The sequence below is a fragment of the Lissotriton vulgaris genome, chromosome 5 (assembly GCF_964263255.1).
Source record: "Lissotriton vulgaris chromosome 5, aLisVul1.2, whole genome shotgun sequence".
Lineage (NCBI taxonomy): Eukaryota > Metazoa > Chordata > Amphibia > Caudata > Salamandridae > Lissotriton > Lissotriton vulgaris.
The window spans coordinates 1,063,825,334-1,063,845,938 of NC_141693.1; the positions used below are offsets into that span (position 1 = coordinate 1,063,825,334).

Consider the following 20,605-nt stretch of genomic DNA (forward strand, 5'->3'; position numbering starts at 1 on the left):
AAAACGTGCGCTCTCATTCTATCTGGATCGCACACGCCAGTTCCGGTTGGATGACCAACTCTTTGTTGGTTACGTGGGTGCTAAGAAGGGACGGGCGGTGCACAAACGGACCATCTCTCGGTGGGTCGTGTTGTGGATCAAGGCATGCTACTCTTTGGCTAAGAAGGAGCCTCCGTTTGGGCTGAGGGCCCATTCCACTTGGGCCATGGCGGCTACTACTGCCCTGGGCCGGGGAGTCCCCTTGCAGGACATCTGTCAGGCAGCTACGTGGGCCTCGCTGCACACGTTCGCAAGACACTACTGCCTGGACAGCCAAGTCAGGAGGGATGGCTTCTTTGGCCGTTCCGTCCTTCAGGACTTTCGGGTGTGATTATTGGTCCGCAGACCCACCACTGGGGTTGGTATTGCTGGGGTATCTATTCTAAGGTAAGGAATCTAATACTAACCTGTTTCTTTCAGATGCACAAGTTACTTACCTTCGGTAATGATATATCTGTAAGAAACGTAGTTAGTATTAGATTCCTTACCGCCCCACCGATCCTCCCTGTTCTGCGAACCAATATCTAGGGTTAAGGTCATCCCCTCTCAGCGCCCTAGTTTCATGGCACCAGTGTTGGTTTTTATCATGGCTCTGCGTTTCTGGCGCGGAAAAGCTGTGTATAAGAACTGACGTCAGCGCGCGAGGGCGGCCTCTAAGTACTCCGAAGTCATCAGGGCGCAGACGACGGACGCGGAGCCGCAGACGACGCCTACTGATGCGCAAGTTTACTGCTACGCAAAGTTTCCGGATCCAGTCTGACGCCTGGGGATATTCTAAGGTAGGGAACCTAATACTAACTACTGTTTCTTACAGATATATCATTACCGAAGGTAAGTAACTTGTGCGACAGGTGGGGCATTCCAGACGTAGATCTGTTCGCCACCGCTGAAAACAGAAAATGCTGAGACTTCGCCTCCAGGTTTTACCTACCGGGGACTCTGGGTAATGCTCTATGGATCAGCTGGTCGAACAGCTTTCTGTACGCTTTTCCACCCATTCCCCTGATACCGGCGGTACTCATCAAACTGTCTCAGTCCAGAGCACGGATGATCCTCATTGCTCCGGAGTGGCCCCGACAGTGGTGGTTCACAGACCTGCTGCACAGGTCTCTCCTACCCTACCTGCGGCTGCCGTGTCGGCGGGACCTTCTCACGAAGTTCGGGGGGCAGATGGAGCACCCCAACCTCTTATCATTGAGTTAGGCGGCATGGCTCCTGAGATAGTGCAATATGGACACCTGAATCTGCCTGACGATTGCATGGATATACTAAAGGAGGCTAAGCGACCTTCCACTAGGACTTCCTATGCCTACAAGTGGAAGAGGTTCTGCATCTGGTGTACGTCCAAGAACTATGATCCGACGACCTGCAAGGAAGATGTCATACTTCCATATCTTTTGCATCTGGCTCAATCTGGCCTTAATTTTCATTCTATTAAGGTCCACCTCGCAGCATTAACTGCTTATAGGAAATGTCCTTCACAGACATCCTTTTTCCAGATTCCTGTGATTAAAGATTTTTTGGAATGATTCCTTCGTCCTTCGCCTCCACGGGAGCGGAATGTGGTGCCTGTCCAGATTGATGAAGGAACCTTTTGAACCTATTTATAAGGCTTCACTACAGCACTGGTCATGGAAGGCGGCTTTCCTCGTGGCCATTACATCGGCCCGCAGGGTGAGTGAAATTCAGGCATTGTGTTGCCAGGAACCTTATACTGTATTTTATGCTGCTATGGTTGTGATGCGTACTCACCCTAAGTTCCTTCCTACGGTGATTTCTGATTTCCATGTCAATCAGACTATAACTTTACCTACGTTTTTCCAGGATCCTTCCACTCCAGCAGAAAGGTCTCTCCATTCCCTAGATGTCAGAAGGGTGTTGAAATTCTACTTGGATAAGACCAAGGACATTCATAGGTCAGACCAATTGTTCATCAATTATGGGTCGGTCAGGACTGGTCCTGTTGCCTCTTAACAGTCTATCTCGAGGTGGATTGTATCCTGTATTCAGTAATGTTATCATAAAGCTAACAAGACCTTAGGGGGTAAGCCTAAGGCTCATTCTACCACGGGCAAAGCAGCTACAACGGCTTTGCTACATAATGTTCCCATTGCAGATATCTGCAGGGCTGCCACTTGGAAGTCGGTCCATACCGTTGCTAAGCATTACTGTCTGGACTCTGATGCCAGAGCAGATGCTCGGGTTGGACAGGCTTAGTTGAGAAATCTGTTTGCACAGTAGTGGCGTTGTCTTTTTTCTCCCCCGCTGGCTTGGTGTGTTGGGATGGGCTTGCCATTCTATTCACTAGATTATGACTATACACAGAGATCCCCCTACTACATAAGGAGTAGTTTCTTACCTGTAACTCCAGTTCTGTAGTAGGGGTATCTCTGTTATAGTCATAAGTGCCCGCCCTCCTCCCCAGTGGAGAAAATTATACTGTACTGTATGCTACAGGCCTTGCTTTATACACCTTCAAAAAGAACTGAAAGTAGAAGGGCTTTGGCTGTGCATCCTGGGATACCGAGGGTCTCTGGAGAGTTCCTTAAAGGCACGATATCCCTTTTCCAGACACATAATGGCAGCCTATGGGGGCGTGTCTGTCCAACCCTTCCTCTCTATCATTTCAAGGATTTTGGTGAAGGGAAGTTTCTCTGAGTGAAACTTGGTTATATATGTAAAATTTGACTTTATTTGGCTATCCTTTTCACTTTAAGTTGAAGTGCTGGCAAGTGTAGCCTTGTTGTTATAGGCTGCATTATTTGTTTTTGATTTTCTCTTATTATTTTTGATTGCTCCGGGGTCCCCGCACATGGGCGGGACTATTCACTAGATTATGACTATAACAGAGATACACCTACTACAGAACTGGAGTTACAGGTAAAATGTCACACTTGTTTTTTTACTTGGTAATGCTTTCCTATGGAGAAAGAAACATATACTGCATACAGGTACTTGCAATCATATTTCTGGAGTTCCCCTTAGGACTTAATGTACCCATTGACAAGAAAGAGGGCCACCTAGAAGCAGACTACACAGGGGAACTTGGGGGAAAAGTCTGGGTGCCCCCAGCGAGGGTTCAGTCCATGAGGGTCTTGGGAGCAGAGGGCATAGTTGGTGTTCTTGGACTTAGGTCCGGGAAGCTCGGGTGCAAGGGTTTTGTTGGCTGTTCCTGTGCATTGTAGGAGCCCACAGTTCTCAGTTAGACCTGCAAAGGGGGACAAAACGGGACAGCTGGCAGCTGGGCCAGTCTTGGTGTTAGCCTCTGCATGGCTGACGTCCCTAGTCGGCTGGTCGGTCTTCGTGACGTTGAAGTCTGGAATGGACTTTAAACAAGCTTGAGTTGCTGCAAGTGGACCGGTACCACGGGTATTAGTGCAGGGCCTGGCATCTTCACGCTTGCTGGGGAGACAGATCTGACCTCCTGGAGCACATTGACCTCCTACTGGGAGGCTGCTGCATCGGTGGACCCAATGAACAGCAGAATGGTGAACTGGACATTGCGGTCAATGACTGCAAGTTGCAGGGAAGAGTCTTCTCCACTTCAGGGGAGATGCTGAGTTCTTGGCGAAGTGCTGGAGGCCTCCGATGCTTTTTGAGGATGTACAGCTGCAGGACGAGTCTGGTTGTCGCGATTGGCGAGACAGGAACAGGCAGGCAGGCTTTGGCGGCAAAGTCCACCGGTAGTCCACAGTCTCTCTTCTTCGGCTCTTATTTGTCCTTCTTCTTTTGTTGGATGAATCTGAGTTCTTGGTGGCAGGGGCCACCTAAATACTGAATTTAGGGGCATTAACCGCATGCGCGCTAGTGGGTTTTCCCGCTGTGCGCTGAAATTTGAAAATCGCAGCTTTTGTGACAAAGCCAGCTCGTCATCTGCGTAGCGCAGGTAACGCCCATGACGAGCTGGCTTTATCACCAGCATCGAAGGGGTTAAGGATAGTAGCCAATAGGCTACTTACCCTCGGGCTCACTCCTATAGCTAATTTCCCATCTATCCCAGTGCTAGACAGCCCTCAGGGGTAGCGATAGGCATCTGAAAAGGTCTGGGGAAGCCGGGGTCTTATATCAAAGGCGGCAGAGACTTTGAAGCCTCTCGCCATGGTATGCAGATTTACTAGCCATCCTACTGGAGGAGGTGATAACACCTCCTACCAGAGCAGGAATTCTTCCTGACCTCCTGAGAGCATGGGCTCTTACCTACAGGGGGGGTCAGAAATGTGTCTGTCGTGACAGGCTGGAAGGGTCGAGTCAGCCAACACAGAAGACTAGTACGATTTCAGAGGGTATCTCTAAGGTGCCCTCCGGTCAGTATTTTCAGCGAAGCCATCCAGTAGCTAGGAAACTCGTGATGACTAGTGCCCAGTACGTTAAGATGGCTTTCCTCTTCACTTGTATCATCTAATAATTGAACTAGACAGTACAGGGGCAAATCAGCTAATGCAGCTATGTCCTCACATGTAATATGATGCACCCTGCCTTGGGGCTACAAGGCCTGCTGTACGTGACTTAAATATGTTACATGGAGTGACTTTGGCATGACACACAGTGATTGTGCCATGTAGTGTTTTCACTCATGATTTGCACCAATGAAACGCAGTCTGCAATGGCAGCCTGCTGCAATTTGTGAGTGGGTCCCTTAGGGTGGCATAAGACATGCTGCAATCCTTAGGGACCCTCTTTAGTACCCATGCCCTAGGGGTACCATTTACTAGGGACTTTCTGGGGTGCTAAAGTCCATACGAATTGGGTTACAGTTATACTTTACTTATATAGGGGACAGAGCACTGGCACCGAGGTGTGGTTAGCAGCTCTCAGTGCACTCTCCGAGTCGAAAACCAGCATCTAGTAGTTCTAAAAGGGACAAAAAGTGGGGTGACAACTGCAACAAAATTCCAGTTTCCTACACTCACCATGTACAAGGAGCTGATCCACCTCATGGGTGGTGAAGTGGGTAGGATTTGGGCTGCTGATCCCACTGTACTCAGTCGAACCTTGTCAGTCTCAGTTATGCATCTCTACAGCACACACCCTTTCCCCTGTCCTGCGGTCATCTTGGAATAGGGCCCCAGTCAATGGTCGGGAGCCCAGTCCACAAGCTTGAACACCACTTGCCAGTGCAGTTCTCACTGTCCGGGAGCACCCATGACACAATCAGTCTGCCATCCACCCAGTTGGAGACTACTGTAGAGGATGGTGGAGGATCAGAGCTGCCAGCTGGAGGCCTCATAGATCTGCAGCTTATTTGGCTGATAACAATCCGTGCCCCTAGAAATTGCATTTTTTCTGACATCCATCTTTTGATCCCTCAACTTAAAAGAACCATATCACAAACCAGTGGAAACAGTCTTATAAAGGACATTCTAAGGCCGAGCCATTTCAAAATAATCTGTGAATGGACACATTAACTGATTCCCTCCCATACCTGCCCTCAGCACCCCGATGTCTGGTAATCTGATAAGTTCGAGGCATGTGGCCTGCTGAATTCATATCTGTGCATAGATCGCCGCCTAGTGTTGGGTCCGGATGATTGCACATTGTTGTCCTGGAAGAGTCTTCGAAGTATAACGAGATAGGTGGCTCCTCCCCTGGACTACAGTGCGCATGGGCATCGACTCCATCCCCAGATTGTTTTTTTTCCGCCATTGGGTTCGGATGTGTTTCGGTTCCCTCTGTCGGAATCGATAGTTGTTAACTTACTTTGCTCGAGACCAAAAGGTCTTTAGGACTTGCGTCGGTATTGTCTATCGTTCGGGTTCGTAATTTCCTCGGCTCCGAACCGACACTGCCCTTCCGCGTGCTTTCGGCGCGGACGGGCCTACTCGACGCTCCAACCTCTTCCATCATGGAACGAAGTCCATTTAAACGGTGCCCGGTGTGTGCCTCGAAGTATCCGCATATCGATGTACACCCGGTGTGCAATAAGTGTTTGTCGCCGGACCACGACGAGGCCAAGTGTATGGCCTGCTCCAAGTTCCGGTCCAAGAAAACACTCAAGCTCCGCCGAGCTGTGCGCCTGGAGGCCCAACGATCGGCACCACCTCCTACAGACATCTTTGACGCGGAGGATGTCGGGGACGACACTATCCAGGAGATCACAGAATCAAACCCGGCGTTGGAGGTCGAGGACGACTACGACGCGGAAGACGAGGATTTCGATGAAGTCGTCGAGGAGGTAGGGGACGACGACGGGGCCCTTGCCACCGTAGAGGATAGCTCGGATGAAGAGCTTCCTCAGACTGACTCCGGGGCCAGCCAACATTATAAGGCCCAGGTCGAGGGATCGCCTTCGGGCCTTACCCAAAGCCTTGATGCCCGTCCCACGGCTCCGCCTTCCGGCCCGGCCACGGACATTGATACGGCGCCACTCACAGTACAGCCAAAACCGAAAGTGAAACCAACGGTCTCGACGCCAGACGTATCGAAACCGAAAGCGCAAATCACGCTGGTCGGGTCGAAGACTTCGGAGGCCTCGGCGCCGAAGAAATCCAAGATGGCCATCGAGCTCAAGAGCCACGCCAAAATGGCCGACCCGAAGGCTACTGTATCGAAGCCGAAGGTTAAAGGGACCGACGCAGCTGCATTGGCGCCGAAGACGGTCGACGCACATAAGAGTCGACTCGATCCCAAGAAGGTGGACGACCATAAGAAGTCCACTCTCGACCCGAAGAAGCGGCAGGACGACCCCAAGTCCCTCACTGCCTCGCTTCCACTCGACAAGGGGGCAACGGCGTCGACTCCGAAGAGCGCGTCATCGGTCGCCACCTCGAAACCAGCTTCAAAAGACTCTCTTGAGCCGGTGCGTCCCTCCGCCTCGTTCACTAAGAAGGTTATGGAGTCCCTTCAACGTATTAGGGAGGGGGCCGCAGCAGTCGAGCCGAAGGACCCTGTGCCGCCCAAGCCTCTAGAAAAACCGGCGAAGGCGCCGACGCCTATTCTGTTCACTTTGCCACCAAAAACGCCGCCGAAAGCTTTCACAGCAAAACCAGGGGCCGGAGTGCCCGTGAAAGTGTCTTCGACGCCGAAGCCATCGTTAGTGGTCCCAAGTCCACGGCAACGACCGCTGGCAGAAGAGGAGCGTCAGGAAGTTATCATCGACGCCAACACGGGCAAGCTCTCTCTCCTTAAGAGAAAGATCGACCCTGAACCACAATTGGAGCATTACCAAATTCCACTCAAGAAAAAGATGGACTCTGCTGGTGCCTCTGCCTCTATGGAGCCCGTATCACCACAGGCACAGGAACTTTCACCCTCTCATTCCCATGTAGAGGAGGGTGACGGCAACGACGAGGATGAGTATAGCTATCCCGTCTACTCAGACCCAGAGGATGTGACTGAACCATGGTCTGCTGGTGGCGATCCTGGGGACCCGCATTCGGGACAAGAGCCTCAGCTTTTTTCAGCCAAGACTTCCCCAACAGAGGACTCTGCAGCTTTCAATGCCCTCATTGAAAGGGCGGCAGCTAATCACGACGTCGATCTCCATGCTGACCCAGTGGACGTCGACTTCCTCTTTGACACCTTTTCAGTCTCTGAAAAAACTGTAAAGACTTTGCCAATGCTAAAAGGGGTGTTGAAACATGCGGCTGAAGTCTTCAAGGAGCCCACCCGGGCAAGAGTCATCAACCCACGTATCGACAAGAAGTACAAGGCAGCGCCCACTGATCCTACTTATATCAAGGGACAGTTGCCTCTGGATTCCCTGGTTGTCTCCAATGCAAGCAAACGAGCCAACTCACAAACTACGGGTGATGCTCCTCCCCCAGACAAGGAATCAAAAGTATTTGAGGCTTCGGGGAAAAGGGTGGCTGCGCAGGCAGCCAACATATGGCGCATATCCAACACACAGGCGCTACTGGCGCGTTATGACAGGGCACACTATGACACTCTAGAGACCCTTTTACAGCACTTACCCGATCAATATAAGGAAGCAGCAGAGATGTTGATACAGGAGGGGAAGCTTATCACCAATGCTTCAATTAAGTGCGCTCTGGACGTGGCTGACACCGCCTCGCGAGCAATTAACACTAGCGTTCTACTTCGTAGACATGCATGGCTAAGGATATCCGGGTTCAAGCCAGACATTCAAACTACCATACGGTCAACCCAGACCACCTGTTTGGCCCCGAGGTTGATACCACTCTCGAGAAGATGATAAAGGACACCGACACTGCGAAGTCTATGGGTGCCTTGCAGTCCCAGCAGTTTCGGGGTGGTTCCTTTCGTCGCTCCAATAATAGAGGCACCTCAAGGGGTCAACTTTCACAGTCAACGCAATTCTACAAGAGCAACACCCAAACTTCTTATACCAACAAAGGTCGGGGTGGATACCGTGGCAACAACGTCAAAGGCAGAGGACGTGGAAATAACAGCTCCAGGTCCTCCACCGCCAACAAACAGTGACGCCTTGTCACTGCCCCCCGACCACGCAACACCGGTCGGGGGGAGACTCCAGCAGTTCCTGCCCATGTGGAAGTCCATCACCACGGACAGGTGGGTCAGAACTCTTATCCAATACGGTTATTGTCTGGAGCTCACATCCACTCCACCCAACATACCCCCAAAAAACCGTCCTATGTCCGGCGAGCACTTGCACTTGTTGCAGCAAGAAGTCAACGTCATGCTGCAAAAAGGCGCAATAGAGCTCGTGCCCCTGCAGGAAAGAGGTGCGGGAGTTTACTCCCTGTACTTTCTGATTCCAAAGAGAGACGGATCCCTCAGGCCCATCCTAGACCTCCGGCCGCTCAATTTTTACATCCTATCAGAACATTTCCATATGCTCACGCTGCAGCAGGTTCTCCCACTGCTTCAGCAAGGGGACTTCCTAGCAACTCTGGACCTGAAGGATGCGTACTTCCACATTCCACTACATCCTTCACACAGAAAATACCTCAGGTTCACCATCCAAAACCAGCACTACCAGTTCAAGGTTTTGCCTTTTGGGGTCACCACGGCGCCCAGGGTTTTCACAAAGTGCCTAGCGACTGTGGCGGCGCATCTGAGACGTCAAAACATCCACGTCTACCCCTATCTGGACGACTGGCTCATTCAAGCGAAGTCGGCCCAGCAATACGCCGACCACGTGTCCCACACCATTCACCTTCTGCACGATCTGGGGTTCTCACTGAATTACCCAAAATCCCATCTCCAGCCCACCCACATACGGCAGTATCTGGGTGCTACCATAAACACTCTGGCGGACACAGCACAGCCAAATTCAGTGAGAGTCAGCAGCATTCAGTCGCTGATCCAAAAATTCAGACCTCAACACTCGCTTCCAGCAAGAGTGTTCATGCAGTTGATAGGCATGATGGCCTCCTGCATCTCCATAGTCCCGCACGCGAGACTACATATGCATCCGCTTCAGGAGTGCTTAGCACGTCAGTGGACTCAGGCTCACGGGCAGTTGAAAGACCTAGTGTTGGTGAGCGGTCGGGCATACAACTCTCTGCATTGGTGGAATCCACGAAACCTTTGCAAGGGCCGACCGTTTCAAGAGCCTGTGCCACAGATTATCCTGACAACGGACGCTTCTGTCCAGGGATGGGGAGCGCATGTACTCCAATACACGGTGCAGGGACTATGGACGCAGCAGCAAAGGAAGATGCACATCAATGTACTGGAACTGATGGCGATCTTCATGGCCTTAAAGGCATTCAAAGTACATCTGTGCAACAAGGTCGTGTTGATCCGGACGGACAACATGATGGCCATGTACTACATTCAGAAGCAGGGGGGCACACACTCTCCGCAGCTGTCTCATCTGGCTCAGAGCATGTGGAAGTGGGCCATTCAGAGGAACATTTTCCTCATGGCAGAGCATCTCCCAGGCAAGGACGATCAGATGGCGGACCTGCTCAGCAGGCACAGCCACCAAATGCACGAGTGGGAGATACATCCATCAGTACTCCAACCGTACTTCCAAAGGTGGGGTCATCCAGAGATAGACCTGTTCGCCACAAGGGAGAACGCAAAATGCCAAAGCTTCGCCGCCAGGTTCCCACACCCACAGTCGCAGGGCAATGCGATATGGATGAACTGGTCAGGCAGATTTGCGTACGCTTTTCCCCCAGCACCTCTGATTCCGCTGGTGGCACGCAAACTCAGGCAGCACTCAATGACTCTCATCCTGGTTGCTCCAACTTGGGCTCGCCAACCATGGTACACCACGTTTCTGGAACTGTCCGTGGTACCGCATCAAAGGCTGCATCTCACACCCAGCCTTCTGACGCAGAGCCATGGCGACATTCAGCACCCAGACCCGCAACAGCTCAACCTGGCGATCTGGCTCCTGAAGTCCTAGAGTTTGGCTACCTCAACCTTCCTCCCAATTGCATGGACATCATTCGGGAGGCTAGGAAGCCCACTACTAAAGCCTGTTATGCGGCGAAATGGAAGCAGTTTGTCATCTATTGCGCAAACCACAACATTGATCCGCTAGATGCTTCTATTCAGAACATCATCTGTTACCTGTTCCATCTATACAAGTGTAATCTGGCATATACTTCCATTCGCATTCACCTGTCTGCGATGGCCGCATACCTCCAAAATAGACAGCACCTTTCACTTTTCAAGGTGCCTGCCATCAAAGCATTTCTGGAAGGCCTCAAAAGAGTCATTCCGCCACGGACTCCACCAGCTCCTGAATGGAACCTCAATGTGGTTCTTACAAGACTGATGGGTCCTCCCTTTGAGCCACTACATTCCTGCGAGATTCAATTCTTGACATGGAAAGTGGCTTTCCTTGTAGCAATTACATCACTACGGAGGGTTAGTGAACTGCAAGCCCTCACAATCCAAGAGCCTTTCTTCCAAGTTCATTCGAACAGGGTAGTGCTCCGCACTAACCCTAAATTTCTACCCAAGGTTGTGTCTCAGTTCCACATCAAGAAAAAACCATTGAGTTGCCGGTTTTCTTTCAAAATCCAAAGCCACTGGCGGCGCGGATGCTCCACACCCTTGACGTTAAACGGGCCCTAATGTATTACATTGATAGGACCAAGGATTTTAGGAAAACTAAGCAGCTTTTTGTTGCCTTTGCACCACATCACAAAGGTAACCCTATTTCCAAGGCTGGTATTGCTAGGTGGATCGTGAAATGTATTCAAATCTGCTATGCAAAGGCAAAACGCACTCTTAGCATTCCACCAAGAGCCCACTCCACCAGAAAGTTGGGGGCCTCTATGGCTTTCCTTGGAAACATTCCCTTAGAGGACATATGTAGAGCAGCCACATGGTCTACCACACATACATTTACCAAGCATTACTGTGTAGACGTGCACTCCAAACAGCAGGCAGCTGTAGGGCAGGCTGTTCTCAAGACACTTTTCCAAACTGCTGCAGCTGGCACAGGCGGCCGCCGCTAATGGAGGGACTGCTATGTATTCTATGCACAGATATGAATTCAGCAGCCCACATGCCTCGAACTGCAAATGCTACTTACCAGTATGCATCTGTTCTTGGCATGTAGGGCTGCTGACATTCATATCGCCCGCCCTCCTCCCCGGCGCCTGTAGCAGCTGCAGTGTTCACATATAATTTCATGGCATGGTCATCATTCACTGAGTTTCACTCCATCTTGGCCACAATGGCTAAAAACAATCTGGGGATGGAGTCGATGCCCATGCGCACTGTAGTCCAGGGGAGGAGCCACCTATCTCGTGATACTTCGAAGACTCTTCCAGGACAACAATGTGCAATCATCCGGACCCAACACTAGGCGGCGATCTATGCACAGATATGAATGTCAGCAGCCCTACATGCCAAGAACAGATGCATACTGGTAAGTAGCATTTGCATTGCATTTCATCCAGAGTTGGTTAAAGTAATCGCATGCATCTGTCCATATCATTGTTGTACAAGCATGCCATTCATTTAATGGAACTTAATTTAAAATAGCCTTTCATGTTACGCAGCCTAAATGCAGCGTAAATGTGAACTCGTAGAAATTATGCTTCGGAAGATGGAAGTAGGTATGGTTCCTCTTTAAGAAAGCAGAAAGATAGCTTGATCCAGATAGTGTCCTTTATAGTCTTTAGTATGTTGAACAGGGTTTTGAAGGGCAAAGAGTTCAAGTTTGTACTGATGCACAAGCAGTTCTTTGTCCATGGTGATCATCTGATTTCTGAAAGAGGCTTTCTTCTACATCGCAATTTTGTTATTTCAGAGATCATGTGTGGTGTGATTCTTCTATATCCAGTAGTTAAGGTCAGACAGGATGTGCAGTTTTAAGTGAAAGCTCTGCATAACCCTGGTTTTTCTATTAAGACTTGAGACTCATTTTATTACCTAGTGTGATCTTTACAGTTTTCAAGCAGGGAATTGAACGTCCTATTCGGAAGATCTCCAAAAAAGAGGCTTGACAAACTTAAATTCCATAAAGTGGAATGTGAAGAATCAAGTAGTCCCTAGGAGAGATTGGTAGTTGCTAGTCTCTTCCAAACCTTACGTCCTCTGTTTTTATATTATCCATCAGCTAAGAAATGAGTTTGATAAGAATGCCCTGACATCAGGCATGGGCTAGAAACCCAAAATACCTCGATTTTTTATTTTGCACAAGTTACACACTACCACAAGGAGAATAAGCAGGATGGTGAAAAAGTATAAAGAATAAGGCCAACTTATGCGTTTTGTTGAGTAGTTTTATGAAAACCAAGCCATACTTTTTAAAATCTGTTTGGAAAGGTCACACACAAAATGTTGCTATAATTTTTTGGGCCAAACAAATATGTTCCTCCAAAACAACCCCCTAATATAGTGGGAGTACAATAGGCCATTTTCAATCTAATTACCATAAAAAGTCCCAAGATAGAATTACAGGGGGTTTAAAAGTCTGGGTATGTAGGTCAGCATTGCCTCCTGTTATAAAATGTACTTTGTATTTTCCCTGACTTATGCTTATGACTTCAATTTTTATTTTTTTTGCCTGCCCCTTCCAAGTATATTTTCTTTCACATATTTTGATGAAGATTGCGCTAAAATGTGGCCTGGGCGGGACCTTGGAATATGACACAATACAGAGACTTTTCAGCCAACAAGGCAGTGACCTGTTCTTCAGATTAGCTAGATCTCACTAGCCATAAGTTCGTTACTGAGACCTTAAAGCTTCAGAGAGCATCCCTTAATAGAATTACACTATTCTCACAGGTTTTTACTTAATAAAGCAGCAGGAATTATATTGTTATCAATGTAGATTTTGAAATGCCTTTTCATGGCACAATAGCACTTATAGCAACAAGGAAATAATATTGACAGGGAACCTCCTCATTTCATCACACATATATCATTTATAAACATTTTATAGATTAGCAATTTTGACCGCCCAAATATTATATAGATATGTTCTGAAAATATGCACACTTTCGGGTCTGTTCACAAAGGCATTTGGAGTCTGTGAAGTAGTACTCCAGTAGTGCTCTTTTACTTCTACATGCCATTGTGAATTGGCCCCAAAATATCTTAAATGGGAGTATTTCTACCACTACCCATTTCACCAATCAATGCCGAGGAATTAATGGTGCTGCCTCCTCTTCAGTACACTCCCTGCTCCACTGAGCTCCTCCTCTGCTCTTGATCTTGCCTTTGGTCAGAGGCCTGTAGATGCCACTGTGCAACTCCGCGTAAACTTCTTTATGCATTGGAAAGAATGTGCCGGAGCCACATATTAATACCACCCACACACGTTGACGTCATTTCCTTACTTTCTGCACCTTCAGACATGGATCTGGAGTCCCGCTTCTTCTGTCACCACTTTGTGAAGTGGTTTTCTCCACATTTTGTGTGCAAGTGATGTAGCCCCCTAAAACTAGAGGGGTTAAACCTTGTAGGGACTTTAGCAAGTTGATGTCTCTGACAGAGCTCCACGACTTGTGCCTCTGGTGCTTGGTATTGAAGCAAGACTTGAAGATCTGCGATGAGTCATCCAGGTGAATCCAAAGGCCTTCCTAGAATATGAAGTGAAGCTGTAAATGGAAAGCACCAGCAGGATCTTTGCCAGTCCTGCTCCAAGTCGAAGGCTGGAGCGCAGACTCGCTCCCCCTCCTGAAATGAATCCCCAGGCATATCTTCCCTGCGGTCGAATCCTTTAGATAAGTCTGAGAAAAAAATATAAGTAGCCCAAGCTTGCCTCGCCCCCTTCCCACCACTCTTGTACTCCATAGAAACAGAAGGGGGCAAGTGCGTCAGCATGCATCCAGGTCTCACTACTATTACACAGAGGCGCCAAGTCCATCCTAGGTCCCGAAGCATCCAGAATTCTCCAGCCCATCAGGTACATCGCTGCCCGTTGTAGCCTTTCAAGAGGTCATGCTCTGCATCTGTGGCATGGCATGCTTCCATATCCCTTTGACAAACCTTTGGGTCCCAAGGAACCTCATGGATCCCCAGTTGGGTAACCACATACAGGTTTGCAATCTGGGCCCCTTTGAACCCACTTCAGGTTCAGTACTGGTGCAGTGATTGTGCTGATATCCGCACTGGACCCTCGCATGTTTGTCTGCACCAACACCACCGATGCTGGAGGAGGAACTGTAACCCATCATGGTGTTTGACTCCAAGCCGGCTTCATCTCAACCGACGTCTCATCCAGCTCTTGATGTACTGTATCGATTTATGAATCCATCAGACTCCTCAACCAGTTACACTACTGTGCAAGCCATTACACCAATTTTATTTTAGTTCAGACTCTGATCAGAAACGACCATGATGGGGATGAGGAAGTGTTTGCCTCATTCTATGATGAGGTCAACTGGTACTTGGACCTACAGGATGAAGGTGGGCTGAACGCTTCACCCTACATTGGGCTGGTTTTCCCTTCTAGGCCAGCAACAGAAGAAAGTACTTCTTTAAACACTGTGTTTGGGAGGCTGCTGAGATCCTTGAACTCCATTTTCCCACTATGAAGATAAAGATGAATGTGTTAACTGAGGTCCTGCAGCCTGGACATTCATCTTCCAGACCTATTTTGCCCTCCAGTGATCTCATCACTGACACTCTGTTGGGCACTTGGGATAAACCATGTGCTGCCCTCAAGTCAACTGACAAGACTCCCGCCGGCATAGACCTGTGGCAGACAACTAGGATTTTTTAACTCCGCATCGTACCCCGGAAAGTCTCTTGGTACAGGCATCCATCAATAGAGTGAACTCGAACACATTCCCAGGCACTCCACCGCCCAGGGAGTCAAAATGAGTGAATGTATTTGGTAAGCATATGGTCCCCCCCCAGCCAATGTTACTTTGAGGTTGGTTAATGCAAGCAGTGCTCCTTAGGCCTTTCAGCTCCAGTCCAGCAGTTCCCTCAACAATTTAGCCGTTTTCAGGGTTATGCCAAGGGGCTAGGTGTATCAACAATGTTGGGCTCCACCGCCTGCACATCATGCTTCCCAGCCCTTTCGAGGTCGGCGTGGGTCCAATAGACACCGACCTGACCATCAGGTTCTAAGTTCATTCCAATCCCCCGCTGCTTCAGTGAGAATCTCAAAACACCTCTAGTACACACATATCGGGACAGAGCCATCCTATAGCTGACGGGATCGCTCACTTTGTGTAGGGTTGGCAGCGCATTACATCCAACAGACTGGTCCTGCAGAATGTCTAGTGGGGATACAGTTGACGCCCATTTATGTTTCTTCTTAAGTAGTCAATGTCATTTTGGCAGCCAGGTGCTCTTCTTCAAAACCTGTGTATGCAGGGCGCAAGGACAAGCTTGTGGCCTGGTGCGATACCTGCTAGTTGAGACCCATCGGGCAAAACTGTCAGATGTGTTTTTGTTTACTTTATTTTTGGTCTAGCAGGGTCTTGCTCTTGGGAACAGTTAAGGGTTGCTTGCCTGCCCTTCTGGTCTTTTTGCAGTTGCCGGACCAACCATCCCAGTACAAATCACCAGATGTGATGTGTTCTTAAAAGGTTTACAACATATGTTTCCACACATGTCCTTTGTGATGCCGCAGTAGAACTTAAATTTGGTTCTCACATTTTTGGCATGTACCCTTTTGAACCAGTACACAGTGTTGTCCATTGGGGCTTATTACCTTAAAAACAGTTTCTGGTTGCGATAACATCCACATGCTTGGTGAGTGAATTTCAGTCCTCTTCGGTCCAACCTCCCATATACCACTTTTTTTTTTTTATAGACAAACTGGTGTTAAGGACTTTAGCTGCGTTCCTCCAGATGTTGGTGGCGCCTTTTCATGTTGGACAAGCCATCACTCTTCTAATTTGCTCCACTTCAGCCCTCCAAAGAGGAAAAGGGAATCCATCTTTGAATCCCAAGAGAGCACTCCGCTTTTACATTGATCGTACAACCTGCTTTTTGTGGGTTTTTATGGGGCAAAGAACAGTAAGGCGAAGCAGGAATTGACCATCTTTTGTTAAATAGTCCTCTGCATCTAAATGTGATACTTTGCCTACGAAAAATCCTCTAGAAAGATTTAAGTGCCCACTCTACCAGGGTTCCTACCTTTGGGTTAGCACATGGAGTGCCTGTCCTGGATATCTGTCAGGCTACGTGGGCATTGTGCACACATTCACAAAACACTGCTACTCGACAGGTCTGTCGAGGAGGGTATTTTGCCCGCTCAGTCTTGCAGGACTTGTTCATCTGAGCCTTTCCACAGACCCACCACCTTTGGAGGTACTGCTTTGGTATCTGCTCACAAGGTGAGGATTCTGACTTTAAAGTATCCATGAGAAGAACTAGTTACTTACTGATGGAAAGGTTCCTTCTGGTGGATACTATATCTAACTGCAGAACCTTACCTCTATGTTCTGTGGTATTGTCTCTTCTATCTAAATAGATTCAAGTTTAGGACTTTGCGTACTTGCACATTAGTTTGTTCAATTTGTCGATGGGTTCCCAGTCTTAGAGCGCAACGAGTACATGGAAGAAAAGATGTAAGCTTTCATTGGTGGTTCTTAAACGTTGGCTGTTCTAGTTCTAACCTCATTGTAATACCATGTAAAAGATTGGAAATCATTCTTAGTTTTGCGATGAGGGAAGTGAGAACATGGAGATTTTGGAGGAGGTGAGTAGAAAATGCTTAGGACTCACTTGCTTATTTTTTCAGTATTGTGCTTTCATCTAAAATGCTGCCTATAAATTACAATTTCCCTGTGGCAACTCTTCACAAATTAACAGAATTTATGTGAAAATGTTGCCCCACACAATATTATTGAAGATGAAGGAAAGTCTATGGACATCAACCTGTTAATCACACGATGTGTTAAACCAGTAAGGGGTTGATAGTACCACTGTGGAGACAGACAAAGGGCAGAACTAAAACACACAAAAAACCCAGGCAATGTAGAAGAAACTGATTCTCACTTTTATCTAGATCATTATTGTTTACTTTTTACAGATGTCTGAATTTGAACTTTAAGGGAGCAGTGCACTTGTGCAGCGATGATATTTCACAACAACACTATGTTGATCACTCTTGAGTCTTTGGGTCACTCGAAGGACAGTTATTCATGACTCGCTCTAAGTGTCTTCCAATATGTGCTTGATATCAACCTGCATGTTCCTTGTAGATTTGTTAATTGGTTGAAGTAACCGCTGATTCTGGGAAAGATCTTTTGAATGGTTTACAGAAGCATTGGCATAGCCAATAGGTCTTGACTTTGGGACCCAAAAGACTTTAGCCATGCAGCACATTATTCTGGGTGCTGTACTGCCAGGGATTGAAGAGCTATATAATTACTACACCATGGACGATTCAGTGGGATTCAGGAATACATGCTTGCCTCAAGAGTCATTTATAGACACATACCAAGGCTTTGTAACCCACAGATGGAAATACAAGTGCCTCAGTGCAAGTCAAAGCACTCTGTGTGCGACTGCATCACTAGAGCATTGAACAGCCTATAAACAAAGCAGTGAATTACTTTCCAATGGCGGAGATGTCACATCCTGCCTCCCCCAGGCCTCACCAGGCACCCTTCTCCACGGTTTTCTATTCAAAACACTGCTTGCACCATCTGTTTACCAGTAAGACCCCGGCCCCACCCTCTGTCCCAGCCCCCTGGGTATGGGACACTGGGCATAGCAACAACAACAAAATGCTCCCATTTGTCAGGTAGAGAAATAATGAGTAAACAGGGATGGAGTCGGCATCACTTAATCTCTGTGCACGTAAAAACAAAAAAAATTCAACTGACTTTGTGTAATGTAATTGGCACGTTTGTAAAGTGCTCCTATACCTTCGGGTTAGTCGAGTACACGCTCTATAAAAATGCCCTCCAAAATTAATCTGACCATGTATAAGGTAGCAAGCGCTCATGTAAAATGCTCCAACACCTTTGGGTCGCTCGAGGGTATTACCCTCTCTGGCGCGTTTTCGCAAAGAACTGAAAACTTGGTTTTTCTGTCAGGCGTATTCTTAGATGTGTACTCGGTGAAGTTGAGACGGCCTTTTTAGTTTGGGCGCCTTGATGCCCTTGGGCTAAGTTGCGCGGTACAAATTCTCAATCAATCAATCACAATATATAAAGAACATCAGAGAAAATGTGACAGGAGTTGCCCAAGCCTTGCCCTTAACTGTGCTGCATGGTTGGGATGCTGAAAGTCCGCTGACCAAAGTTCGCTAAAGGAACAAGCAGCAAAGCGGGAGGGATTTGGGGGAAATCCTCGCACTTTGAAGTCCGAGAAAATGAAAGATGCGATTTTGAATACAGCGTCTGACATTTTATCTACATATTTGAATGGGAAGGGGAGATTAAGTAGCTGGTGCCGAAGCTGAACAACTGAAGATGGGCAAACAGTGACACAAGCCAGAATCAAATGGTCTCCAAATGAAGAGGAAGGATTAACCACTAGCAAGCAAGCATTTTTGAATGACAATCGAATAAAAAGACAATGGGTGGGCTCTAAGCCCCCAGAGTGAATACTGCATGTCTTGAAGAGACGGTGCATGTGCTACCTAGGCTCAACCTAAAATGTAAAAGTGTCATGAAAACAAGCATAAGATGAAAACTAAATGAGACAACAGAAAAAGTGAAGACAAGAGTAAGAAATAAAGTAGGAAAGATTAAACATGGATGGGTTCATTTTCTTGATGTTATTTAATTGAACATAATGGGCTTTTATAGGTATCAACATTTTCTCTTGAAAAGAAAGACAATGGTTGAAAGGAAGGCTGCAAACACGATAGTTAGACTAAAGAGAGGTAGTCAGGCACAAGGATGAGACTGGAATGGGGTGATAATGAGGCTGTACACATACTCATAAAAAAAAATGTAAGTTATTTTATTGCACTTTTTTTGTATTGCATCAAGTGTCACAACTTCACAGTAAACAGTCTTTCAGCAGTCAGTGTCTGCTTGTAAGTGAGGTGTGAATGTCCCAATGTAATTTTTGAGGGGTTATAATAAATATTGCACAACTAGCTGCTGTAAATACTTAAGTGTAGGTTCAGAGGATGAGTTGACTATGTTCTGCATAACATAGTTTTTTAATGCCTTGATCTACTCTTGTTTTAGTCATGTCGAAAAACAAAGGTGAGGGTTTTTTTGGGATTTACTTTTATTTGGGAGACCATCTTTGATAGAGCATAGGATTAATGGTGATGGATATGTAACTTGCTCCTTCAGAAAAGTGTGAAAAGACTGTTCTCCACATCGTTATTTACAAATCTTCTTTGATGACAAGATCCTTTGTTGTTTTTGAGGCATATCAATTATTACAAACTATATTAATATTTTATTTTTAAAGCAGGATTGATTATGTCGGGGACTGCATAGCTTATGGTTTCCCAATGCATTAGCCATATTTATGTTAAGTATGTGTTGCTTGTCTTTTGTGATGTGTTTCACAGGAAATGGAACAAATGCAAAGATACAATCAAAGGCTCATTGAGGAATTAAAGAACAAACAAACTCAGGAAAGAGCAAGACTTCCCAAAATCCAGCGAAGTGAAGCCAAGACGCGTATGGCCATGTTTAAGAAGAGTTTAAGAATAAACTCTTCTGGATCTCCTGAGCAAGACAGAGAAAAGATTAAGCAGGTATGCTACTTGGCAAAATATTATTGTCGGCCATTGCTGTGTATCAAAATGTTAAGATAAAAACAATAAGCAACACCTTTTTGTTTCAGCCATATAAAACATCAAGATGTGGAAGAATGGCTTTTCAAAAACAGGTTTTTTATTTATTGTCCATGTACTCTTGGAAAACCCTTTCTTTCTGTCTTTGAAATTAGAGGTATTGCAAATGCAGTTAATATTTTGACAAAACATTCATTATCAGAAAAGGCTGTACTTAAATCATGCTGTTGTGAATCAATACAGTGCTAGTCAATGGGTAATTTTTCAGGTGATCTCTTCAAGCAGTAAAACAAGGAGGCTGTACTACCTATATCTGTATAATTAGTGCCTGAGTCACAAAGGTAAACTTGCACTTTTGTGTAAGTTAAAGTTTGTTTTGGAATTCACGAACTCCGATTTAATAATATGTTTTTGACTACTAAGAACTCCGCACATAGAAAGATAGCACATGTATTTCGCAGCATGTGTACAACTCAATTGAAATTGTAGCTTTTTGCTGATTAGGCATCGTTACTCAAGTATCTACAAAAA

At 47.1% G+C, this 20,605-nt stretch overlaps 1 protein-coding gene across 2 annotated transcripts in view; it reads left to right on the forward strand.

Annotated features, from left to right (window-relative positions):
• SLK (STE20 like kinase) overlaps window positions 1-20,605 on the forward strand; it is a 377,115-nt gene that overhangs the window by 283,686 nt on the left and 72,824 nt on the right. For both annotated transcript variants that reach the window (XM_086922732.1, XM_086922733.1), the window contains one exon: window positions 19,847-20,035. In XM_086922732.1, the coding sequence (XP_086778858.1) occupies window positions 19,847-20,035 (189 nt within the window). The remainder of the gene's footprint in view (window positions 1-19,846; window positions 20,036-20,605) is intronic.